The sequence below is a fragment of the Oreochromis aureus genome, linkage group 19 (assembly GCF_013358895.1).
Source record: "Oreochromis aureus strain Israel breed Guangdong linkage group 19, ZZ_aureus, whole genome shotgun sequence".
NCBI classification, from domain to species: domain Eukaryota; kingdom Metazoa; phylum Chordata; class Actinopteri; order Cichliformes; family Cichlidae; genus Oreochromis; species Oreochromis aureus.
The window spans coordinates 21,710,305-21,722,325 of record NC_052960.1 but is presented as its reverse complement, the minus strand read 5'-3'; the positions used below and the strand labels follow the sequence as shown (position 1 = coordinate 21,722,325).

At 41.3% G+C, this 12,021-nt stretch overlaps 1 protein-coding gene across 2 annotated transcripts; it reads left to right on the top strand.

Moving 5' to 3' along the window:
- The first annotated feature begins 556 nt into the window (after window positions 1–556).
- chrm5a (cholinergic receptor, muscarinic 5a) lies at window positions 557–11,910 on the top strand. Of its 2 annotated transcripts, none has more exons than XM_031742427.2 (2): window positions 557–592; window positions 9,152–11,910. In XM_031742427.2, the coding sequence occupies exon 2, from the start codon at window positions 9,228–9,230 to the stop codon at window positions 10,803–10,805; it is 1,578 nt and encodes a 525-aa protein (XP_031598287.2). In that variant the 5' UTR covers window positions 557–592; window positions 9,152–9,227; the 3' UTR covers window positions 10,806–11,910. The 2 variants fall into 2 exon arrangements, with proteins under 2 accessions (XP_031598287.2, XP_039458912.1); XM_039602978.1 differs by lacking the exon at window positions 557–592 and adding an exon at window positions 4,240–4,313.
- The last annotated feature ends 111 nt before the right edge of the window (window positions 11,911–12,021 follow it).

Here is a 12,021-nt window from a genome sequence, read left to right as displayed (position 1 = left end):
GCAGCAGCAGCAGTGTGGCAATGGCAGTGACTTGGCTCAGGCATCAGGCTGGCTCTCAGTGACATTCTGCTTCAACTTGACTGAGAGGCAGCACCGTTTCCACTCAGCTCAGACAAGCAGGGAAACTTCTCTCCTGCTTTTATTCTTTGGCTCTGGCTTAGATTCTTATTTAATTGATTAATGCCAGAGGAAGGATCCCTTGCAACTTTAAGGATACTTGTCTCATCTGGACAGACCAGACCGCTTTGGACAGCTGAGAATAATGTGATGCCGTACGCTGCGCCTCTTGAGCAGGGATGACCGAAATCTTCCGGTACCCACCCTCCTCCTCCCACTCTCCGTCGGCTTTCTCCTGAGCCTCTGTGTTCACACTTTTCCCCAAGACCCCTCCGGCACGCAAGGGTCAAGTCAGCAGGATTTCTCATCCACCACAATCCTCTCTCCAACTGTGTTGTGATCCTGTTCCTCAGCACCATACTTGAGCAGAAAGGCTTCCCAAGCAAAACAAAGGGATTAAAAATGAACTTTGCTCTCACCAGGAGACACGGTCTTCCCTTAAACAGAAGACTGTGAGATCTGATGAAAGTCAACTGTGAGTATTCATCTTTTTTCCCCCCTTTACATCAGTGGTTCATTTCACAGTCTCCTGAGAATCATGCCCTTTCTGATTAATGCACAAAGGCATGACCTGGATTCAAGAGGAAATAGCATCATGTGTGCACAAGTGCATGTCTGAGAGGTCTCGGCATGTTTTTTTAATGTAGCCTTTTACCTTAATGAATGCAGCAGAGCTCCCAAAAAGATGTGTACATTTGCTCCTCAGGCAGACATGCTGTCCAGAAAAGCACCATACACTACATTATATGTGTATCTATTTAGCCATATGTCAGCTGTTTTATTAAAAGTTGCTGCTCCTAATTATTGCTAAATTCCATTAGTTAAAAGTCAATAAACAACTTGACTCTTCACATATCTTAATTATTTCCCCCTTAATTGCTTTGGAGTTTTAATTTTAGATTCCCGAATGCTTTGATAACCTACACATATTTTTATGTACACACTTAATCTGTCAGTAGTACATGCTGTGTTATTGCACAATCATATTTCTACCCCACACCATCTCCTCTTTAGCCCTCCAATCACCGTCTTTAGCCTCGTCTTAAAACATCTGATAATAGCGCATATATTTTATTTTCTTCTGCACGATTCTAAAATGTTTAATTCATCTTCTTTAGTTGAATTAAACAAGCAAACAAAGGAAAAAAAGGCATTTCGATTCACTTCCACAAAGCCAATCGATCTTTTCCTTCAAAAGCTAAAGCTCTTTTCTTCCCTTCCCCTCTCTGATTAACTGGAAATGACAAAACAGAGAAGGATTAAGCAGTGAAGCGTGATTTTAACGAGTCCTTCCTGTCCCCACAGACCTTGTGAGGTGTTACAACAAATGTTGAGAGGTGCTCGTGCTCTTGAGAAAAATCCTGGAAGCAGTTACCACGGAACAGTAATGGCAGTGTTATGGACGAGCAGTCTATTTTACAACCAGTAACTTCCACTATTATATTAGTAAAATTAGGATTTTATGGTGAAACATTTCACGTTTTCAACTTGGGAGTTTTCATGCTCAGATGTACCATAAAGAAACCTGGCATCATCCATGTAATGGTGTGCAGTCTCACATGTGTTCCTCCCTCAGCTGCTTGGTTCTTCCATTATCTTTTGTTGTGCAGGCAAAAGTAATATCAGCGCAGAGGAAATGGGGCGAGTTGGGAACAAACATCAGAAAACCCAGAGGCACAAACGAAGGCAGACGTACACTAATATTTAGCAAATTCCTCACACAAGAATTCAAATGAGCCAGATCATTATCCAAATGATGGGGTCTTAATGAAATGTTGTAGTCACTCATAAAACAGTACTCACTGTTATTGTTTTATTCCCTCCAGTAGCTGCCAAATCTATGCAGATCACAATATTTGCCTAACGATCGTGGTCCTCATTTCTCACGGGAGGAAAGCTGTAATTTAACTTGTGCTGGTTTGAAAAACAAAACTGTTAAGAAGCAAAACTCATATTTTGATCTTTTCCTTTAGCTGATTTTATCCTACACAATCATCCTTTTAGCACTAATGCTTAAATATCTATGCTTGGGAGCAGTTCTTAATGTGAACATTTTTATTTGTTCTTTCCCCGTCACAAGGCACAAGCGTGTTTCAAGCAATATCGTAGAGCCACCCTCCTCTTCCAGAATCAAGAGCTCTTAGCAATAGTCCAGTGAGCTGACTGCAAACCATTGTCGAGGAGCTCTGGGCTGATTTGCACATCACCCATCGTGCAGATGCATACCCTACAGTATGGTTTCCTCTGTTTGCTTTCCCTTGACTTGTCTCTGCGTTGCTTTCTCTTCCTTCTGATGATCACTCTCATGTCCTTTCCCTTTTACTAATGCCACACACGCGCTATTTGAGTTCGTGCTTTTTGCTGTGCTGTGCATTTGTGTTTCCACCAAAGGACAATGTAAAGAAAGGTTACCTGTGACTAGGAGGCTTGGTGGGGGCAGTGTATGAGGCTACTGCACAGGAGCCCTGATGGCGAGGTGCCAGAGGACCTGCAGGAAGCCAGCCTTCGACCAGATTTGTGCTACCTGTGCGGACTCACAAGCCGGGCACTGTTAATCACTGGATCAATGACCATTACTTATGCATACCAACACAATATTTGAGAGAATGGTCTGATACCCTTAGTATGTATAATTAATAAGGGAGAGTCAGTTTTCTTGGCAAGAGCAACACGATTTCTTTGCACCACTGTTTGGAGCTGATGCGCTTTTATCCTCTTATTTAAAACCATAATTTCAAAGCTTTTTGTAAGTTCATATCAAACATTTTTCAAACCTCCCATGTGTTCCCGGGCTGACAAAGCCTGCCTACTCCCCAGTGTACGTCACATTTGATAACAAGCTTCATCCATAAAAAGCTCCAAAAACAGGACGCAACAGACGATATTCACTATTTATAGTGAGGCAGAGGCCATGTTTACTCCACAGTCTGAGTTCTGAGTGTACCATTAAAATGCTTCCTGCTTCGATTTAGAAGCTATTAGCGGGCTTGACTTGTTCTACCACTTGAGGTCAAGCAGCAGAACAAGTGTATTCTTTGTGTGTGTGCCTGTAAGCCTAGAACACATCAGTCATCAGTGAGTCAGAAATATCTCTATCCCGAAAACGGTGCACCTATCATCATTAATTCATTCTTTTCTGAAAAAGGGTAATCGGATTGCTTGCATCACAAAATTGGAAAACCTAACAGAAAAACCAAAGAAAACTAAAATAGTTCACGGCTATGCGTTTTGAGAGTGTACCTGACTTATCTGGGCTCATCTGTGCTAGCTGCTTACGCCAGCAAACATGTTCACGCAAGACTGCCAAAGCTGTTATGTTTAGGGAGGGTAATATTTTCCAGGCCACATTAAATAGCCTGTGACCATTGTAATAAAAAATGTATCAGACGACTATGTGGAAACAGTGTGTGCCTCTCATAGTGATTAGTAAAGATTTATTAGCTATGGGCAGCGCTGCCCCACTTTATGGCTTCAACCAACCGTTAGGGTGTCCACTAGTAAATTTAACATTTTCTCACTTACCATCATTTTGTGGCAAAACCACACGGCTGTTTTCAGGAAGAAACGGGAAACAAAACAGAAGATGTGACCATAGATTGGATATTGTTTGCAGGATTAAAAAGTAAGCCATCAGAGAAGCGGCTTAAACCCGCGTTCTTTTACAAGAAGCTAAAAGTCCCGAAAACGACATCCAGTTAGTCATGGTAAAAGTGCGCCCTTTTTCTCTCATAAGGTTTTACGGATCAGGACATAATAAAAATCATCTGGCCCTCGGCGGATGAAAATTGGGTAAATACAACCTTAGATGAACTTTTTTAGAAGAAATTTAGCTAAAATGCACAGAGAACGTGAAAACCTCAGTACACCCTTACTGTTTCCATAGGAGTTAAGAGGGTGGGTAGCAGCCAGGTGCTGCTTATTAAACACACTCGATTAACTGATCATCAGAAATTGTGACCACCTCTATAAAAGAAGAGATTTTGACAGTCTGCTGGTCTGGAGCATTCAGATGTGTTAACAGAATTTGCAAGAAGGAAAGACGTCTTGTGTGCGAACATCAGTCTGGATATGATTATAAGGTAATTTAGAACCAACTGGAAGTCCGTCATTCTGCAGAGAGAAAGATTATTCACAAGTGAAAAACAATCAAGACAGTTGCCAACTTTCCAGGAGTGGATGTCACAGCAAACGCCAAGGTCAGACCGCGCAATGCTCAGAGAAATTGCAAGAAAACCCCCAAAGGCTACATCTCACACCCTACAGGCTTCAGTTAGCATGTTAAATGTTAAAGTTCCTGACAGTACAACTAGAAAAAGTCTGAAGGTTTGCCAAGAGAAAGTCTCTTTTCTCTAAAAAGAACATGGCAGCATGAGTTAGCATGACAAGTTGTTTCTGAACAAACCAAGACTTCTGGCACTTTTTTCTAAGCTTAAGTGTTTTCTAACATTCACACTCTTATGGATGCATCAGAGAGTAACTTGGGGTTAATATTTTGCTCAAGGATATTTTGCATACAGACTGGAGCAGTCAGGGACTGAACGACCAAATGTCTGATTCCTAGGGGACCTGCTCTATCTCCTGAACTACTGCCACCCCAGTGTGGTGTGGCTCAAAGACCCCCACAGTGGAGATGTTTGGCCATAATGCAAAGTGCCACATTTGGTGAATATGAAACACAGCAAATCAGCTCCTAGTGTCAGAGTGGTGGAGGGTTTGAGGGGTGATGATTTGATGTTGTTTTGCAGGGACTGGACCTGGGTAACTTGCAGTTAACTATGAACTCTTCTGTATACCAAAGTATTTTAGAGTCAAATGAGAGGCCATCCAAAGCGAGCCAAAAATGAGTCAGGAGAGACCACCTACAACCAGCAAATCTCCAATAGAATGGCTGAAAAACAAAAGAATCAAGATATTGCAATGGCCTGGTCAAAGTCCAGACAGTCTAGAGTTAAGCAAGGACCTTCAGAGAACTGTGCATAAACAAATGCCTCAATGAAATGAAGCATCGCTGTATAGAACAGATGGCCAAAATTCCTCCACAGTGATGTGAGAGACTGTTACAGTCACACAGAACACAAAAACTCCAAGTTATTGTGGCTAAAAGTGATTCGACAAGCTATTTAATCATGGGATATAATTCGTTTTTCACACAATACTTCTGCATTTTGGTTTAGTCTTTGTTGAATAAATAATTACATGGTATAATATGTCATATGTTGTTGTTTATCTGAGGTTACATTTGCCTAATTTTAAGACCTGGGCAGGACCAGATAGTTTTTTATCATATCCTGATATGTGAAACCTTAGAATTAAGGGACGGTGCACAATACCATGACTGAATATAGAAGTCTGATTAGTTCGTGGTCTCAGTTGCCAACTTTTTGTGTCGTGACAAGTCGTAATATTGATTTTCCCAAAGCACTTCCATTTACAGTAAAATAGATGATGAAACAGGGTATACTTCAGGTCAGGCCTACCTTGTGATTGGAAAGCTCTGACTGTTTGACACATGGCTTCAACACACCAAGATGCCAACACTGGAAGCACTTAAAGGCTTAACAGGACTTTACAAAATGACGCATGAGATCAAGGTGACAACATATGTGCTATTTTTACAGTCTATGAATGGGGCTTAGTTAATACCTAGCTTGTGAATGTGTTGGAACTTTGAGCAGCAGAATTACTTTGTGTTTAGGAGACGATAAAAAGAAACTAACAGGGAGTGAATATCGACTCCAAATGACAGTGATGCTATTCAGCATGTTACTTTTGTCGTGCTACATTGACACTAACATGATGTTATCTGGAAGATGTTAACCCAGGCTGACATTAGTTGTCATTTTTTGTGTAATGAACATTGACAAATTGGTCCATCTTTTGATGGGATCACACAAGCTGCAAAGTCCATCGTCAATTCAGTGTCTTATTTTAGCATGTTAGTGTCTCCAGTCTTAGTATATTGGCTACTGATAGTTGATTGATGGTATAAAAGGTCTAAAAAAGGAAGCCAACACAGAAACTCCATTAACCTACATTATTTTAAATGGGGAATACTCTGGTTTCCAAAAACTTCTGGTTATATAGAAGTCCAAGAGGCACCTTGCTCTATAATCTCAATAAATAATTTCCTGTTGACTTTATGAATTAAATTACTAGTCATAGGTCGAAATCACTGGAACTTTAGGTCGATTTTGATTACAAGAGTCAGAAATGTGAATTATTAAGGTTTGACTGAAGTCGTTAATCCTCAGTTTCACAGGATCCACAGGTCACTCATCACATCAAGATTAAAAACACTAAGATGGTGTGATCTACTGTACAATATAAAGCGCCTTGAGGCGACTTCTGTTGTGATTTGGCGCTATATAAATAAAATTGAATTGAATTGAATTGAATTGTTGGCAAAAACTCTCTCAGCTTGAGGCTTGTTGTGGGAGTGGGTAATGTCTTTGGACTTTGGGAGGAAACCAGAGTACTCGAAGAGAACCCACTCAAACTCAGGGAGAGCATGTACTCTCCACACACAAGGGCCCCAGCCGGCCGGTGGGTTTGAACCCTCTTGCTCTGAGGCGACAGCGCTAACCACAGCATGCCGCCCACATTTGAAATTTGTAAGTAGTTTATTCAAAGCAGGGTAATGATGCAGGGATTCGAGTAATGTGATATGAAATGCTATTCTATAACAAGATGAGGGACATTTGAAGTCCTGCCAGAGGACTCCAACTGTCGCACCGTCACTGTAATGTTATTTGTGCAGGCCTCGGGCTACCTCTGGCACTCCTGCTTACCTGGCACTGTCCAAGAAATGCCTGTGAATAAGGGCGTTATTTCTCAAGCGAGGTTGTGATTATATCCAAAGAATTACATTGCCGACAGTGATGCATCTCTCTCTGGAGGAGTTATCCACCTGAGCGTGACGTTAAGAGAAAGTTTCCTTTTACCCGAGCTCAGGCTCCAGTAGCATTTTTCAGATAAGGAAGATTAGCCTGAAACATGGATCGTTTAAAAAAATGTAGTTTGGGGTTTTTTTTAGAAAGTAATCACAAAATAATCTCAAAATAACTCTGTAAGACAAAGTCATTTTAAGTAAACTGGAGTTTAACGACTTTAGATTCAAAGATTTAAACAATTTTTTGTGCCTACACTAAGGTTACCATTTGGGATACTGTTAGATATCTACATTTGGTTATTTACTTAGTAAATGAAAGTAGTCTTTTAGTCCAGGCTTAGTCAGCTAAAACATAAATGCTTGTATACGTGTCTGAAAGCCAGTTCCCAACACTGACTGCTTTCCTAGCTGTGCCTGTGTTTTGGAACAGGCTGGCTGAGAGGGTAATATGTAAAGCTGTCTTTACCTACATGTGTGCCAGTACTCTGGCTGACAGCCGGAGGCTGCATTTGCTGCTTCCCACATGGAGGCTATCTGCACTGAGTTCGTTGTTGCTCTGCACTGAGAGTCTCAGAGCATCTGCACCTCCCCGATGGTAGATTCACCATATGCCGTAGCTGTATTATTTTCAATCGAACAGAATAAGTGTGAATTTGAACATAAAGTTTTAGAGTTTGGAAGGTCGTACACAGGACACAGATGCTGGGCTGTAACATGGCGATTTCCTAATTTTAAGCAGACCAAGTGGCAGGGATGAAAATACCAGTGCTGTGGTGCCCAGTTGGCTGCAGCATTTCCTGAGGGAAGACTGACCGCTCTAGAAAGATAGAGGGAACGACAGCCTATTAACTCGTGGAAACAAGTGAAAGACTAGTGCCTCACAGCCAAGTAGCATTTATATATAAACAAATAGTCTACATGAATGGGTATGAATCTGTATCAGTTGTATATGCAAATGTATTCAGTTCCACAGGATTTAATCTTGCTTCAGTAGATTTCAAACCGATCAAAGTCAGCGGAAGACCGCACAGGCATCAAGCCATAGCCATTTCCTACGGGCTTTGGGAGGATAGCCTCATACTCGCTATTAACTGTAGTTTCCAGCACAGAAGAACATTTTCACCTGGTCTAACCTGACAGGGAGGAACCCTGTATGTTGTGAGCTTCCATGTGCATCTTTTCACTGTGATCAGTTGTGAATTAATAGCTGTACTGTTCACTTACTGTCCCTGCATTCATATGCTACTTTTTCCCCTACATCCAAGAAAATGCATTAGCAGGGGAAACCAATCTAATGATCAAACACCAGGTTTGCCTACTTGTTATTTAAATGCGGTCCATCCTAAAAATGACAGCAGACTGATACATGCAAATAAGCTGACAGCAAGTCTCAAGTGTAGGCAGGCATTTACTACCTATAACTGGATCTTTGAAATGATATATAATATATGTATAAATTAAACATCTTCCAGCAGAATAACGCTCCCTCCAAAAACATGTTAAACAGAAAATCATGTCAACTACTCACAATGCATGTGACTATGTGTCAATAACCTTTCCAAGCATCTGATAATTGTTTGTAGGCTTGTCACAAGCAGCAAATGTGTAACATAGTAAGTACACAAAAATAATAGATCATCACTTTATAGATCTGTTGGATTTATATTGATATTGCTTTGTAAATAAATCTAAATATTTACTTATGCAAACAAATTAGGCACTCCGAGTAGGGATATTTAAAATAATGTTGTATTTACACACTTATAACGTAATAACTCTTAAAAGAAACTTGTTATTTTTGTTTGTTGTAAAAGAGATTTCTGATTCTTACTAATAATCATAGTTTTCATAATGCCTACAATTAGTTTCTCAACAATCTCAAAATGTAGTAAATATCTGTTATGGCTGAATGAATAACAGAACCACAATCCCCATCATCATTTGTCTGTTTCATAATTTCAGTTTTGACACAAGATAAAATCATTTGTCTTATTTTGCACTTTGTCACAGACACAAACATATCAGCCTCAATATTAACACCCCAGCGTGAATTTAAGTCCAGGTTTGACTAATTCATGCACACTGAACTGCTGCCATCTAGTGGCAGAGATACAGAGTAATGCTTCTTTTCTTCCTTTTTTTCAGGAGGGCTTAGTGGAAATGACAAACCTGGTATTAAAGACTCCTGCGATACTTGGATGCCAATAACCAGGAGAAGGCCATGGAAGGAGAAATCATGAACTCCACAGTAAATACCAGCACGATGGATATCCACCCGGTCACCCACAGTCTCTGGGAGGTGATCACCATTGCAACTGTCTCGGCTATAGTCAGCCTCATTACCATTGTGGGGAATGTTCTAGTAATGGTCTCCTTTAAAGTCAATAGCCAGCTGAAGACAGTGAACAATTACTACCTGCTGAGTCTGGCAGCTGCAGACCTCATCATAGGTGTTTTCTCCATGAATCTATACACCTCTTATATACTGATGGGTTACTGGGCCTTGGGAAACCTTGCCTGTGACTTGTGGTTGGCATTGGACTACGTAGCTAGCAATGCCTCAGTCATGAACCTGCTGGTGATCAGTTTTGACAGATATTTCTCCATCACCAGGCCTCTAACTTACAGGGCCAAACGGACTCCTAAACGAGCTGGGATCATGATAGGTTTAGCATGGCTAGTGTCGCTTGTTCTGTGGGCCCCGCCTATTCTCTGCTGGCAGTACTTTGTTGGAAAGAGGACTGTCCCCGAGAAGCAATGCCAAATCCAGTTTTTCTCTGAGCCTGTAATTACTTTTGGGACAGCTATTGCGGCCTTTTACGTCCCTGTATCTGTCATGACAATCCTGTACTGCAGAATCTACAAGGAGACAGAAAAGAGGACCAAAGATCTTGCAGAGCTTCAAGGGATTAACTGTTCTACAGAGTCTGGGGTGGCTCAGCCTCAGAAAACCATCATCAGATCTTGTTTTAGCTGTAAACTAAGTTCAGCATCACAAGACAGGAACCAGGCCTCGTGGTCCTCCTCCACCAGGAGCAACGCGGTCAAATCAGCGGCCACCACCAGCGATGAGTGGTCCAAAGCTGGTCAGCTGACCACCTTTAACAGCTACGCCTCCTCCGAGGACGAGGACAGGCCAGTGTCTCCAGGAGGCTTCCAGACCTCCTTCGGGAACCAGGCTTGCAAGACCACCAAGAGTGGAGTATGCAGCGAGAGCGAGCAGCTCAGCAGCTACGATGAAGAGAGTTTCTTTCAGACGCCACCCAAAAGCAACTCCCAGAAGAGCAGCAAGTGTGTGTCCTACAAGTTTAAACCAGTGACCAAGGAAAGTCACACGGAGCACCAAAGCAGAAACGGAGACACGAAAATGGTGTCGCCAACATTCTCCTCGGCCGAGTCCATGAGCGTTCCGTCCACCTCCACCACGTCCAAGCCCATAGACACAACGCTGAAGAGCCAGATCACCAAGAGAAAAAGGATGGTGCTGATCAAGGAAAGAAAAGCAGCTCAAACTCTCAGCGCCATCCTGCTGGCCTTCATCTTAACATGGACTCCTTATAACATCATGGTGCTGATTTCTACCTTCTGCTCTCAATGCATCCCTGTCTCCCTCTGGCACCTGGGCTACTGGCTGTGCTACGTCAACAGCACCGTCAATCCCATGTGCTACGCCCTTTGCAACAAGACTTTCCAAAAGACCTTTCGCATGCTCTTACTCTGCCAGTGGAAAAAGAAAAGGATTGAAGAGAAACTATACTGGTATGGACAAAACCCCGTAGTCAGCTCTAAAATGACATGAAGAAGTTGCGAGACAGTGGCTGTAAATCATATGTTTGCACCAATAACTTTGGCTTTATGAACTTGTGCATACGTATTAGGTGATATCAAAAGATATCCAGAGCCTAGTACATCTTATAGTGCTGCTCATTAATCAGTAGGTCTGCTATAGTGTATGGTAATTGCTGCTGGAAGAATATTCTATATTTTGTACACTGTATGTAGGTTCAAAAATATACAAAACAAACCAGTATTTTTCTCCAAGTTGAAGCACATTTACACCATTGATTTACACAGCAGCACACTTTGATATCTGGAGACCATCATGAAGTTGCTCCAGTCTCAAAAGTCAAGCTGATGCACTCATACCCAAAATGTCACAAGACACACAGAGCTCTTTAATTCTTAAAGTATTGTGCTTGTTCTGATGAGGCGTATTTCCAAATGGCTGTCGTTGTTTTTTTTAAAGGGCTAATATGCTTCATCGTGATGTCGGACTCTTGCTCGTTAAGTCAAGACAGTTACTTGATGTTCATGAAAGCCTTTTAATGTGTGCCACTGTAATTTGTCCAATGAATAAATGTGTAGAGAGTCAGATTCATTGTTTTGTCATCACTTGCTGTGATTTTCATGTCGTGCGAAATCCCAGTGCAAAATACGGTTATAGCAATCATGCATAAAAGGCATTAATGAATCACTTGAGTTTACCGATTGGGACAAACAAACTTGTTAATAATGTCAGTGTTTACATTGGAAGTTTTGTGGAGGATTTAACAGCTCACACTGTTTATGAATTCTCTCTATTACATTTTATTCTCAGGATATTTTCTTTTCATTAAGCATTGAACTACAGTATGTGGCTAAATCAATATCACTGTATTTCTGGCAAACTTGTAATGTACTGTGGAAAATATGTTGGTGCGCTGTTCCTTTCTGTACGCATTGAATGGAAGATGCCTTGCACAGGCTATTTTATTTTTTATCTGTCATAAGCTATAATGCCATGAAACACTTCTTGGTAACTGTGATAAACCTGGAGTCTGCACTTGCAATTTTCAGAAAGAAAAAAACAAAACTAAAAAACATGCTTTGCTTCAAGTATACTGACTTGGTGTGTGATGGAAACAAAGCTAGAGCTAAATCTGTACTGCGACTTTTTACTGTATTTCAGGTTTGTGATGCGTTTTTGTTTCTTTTCAGTATTTTGTGATCATGTCCATGCATTTTTGAATAAAATG

Coding starts and splice junctions, on each gene's coding strand:
- chrm5a (XM_031742427.2), top strand. CDS start 9,228: ATGGAAGGAGAAATCATGAACTCCACAGTAAATACCAGCACGATGGAT.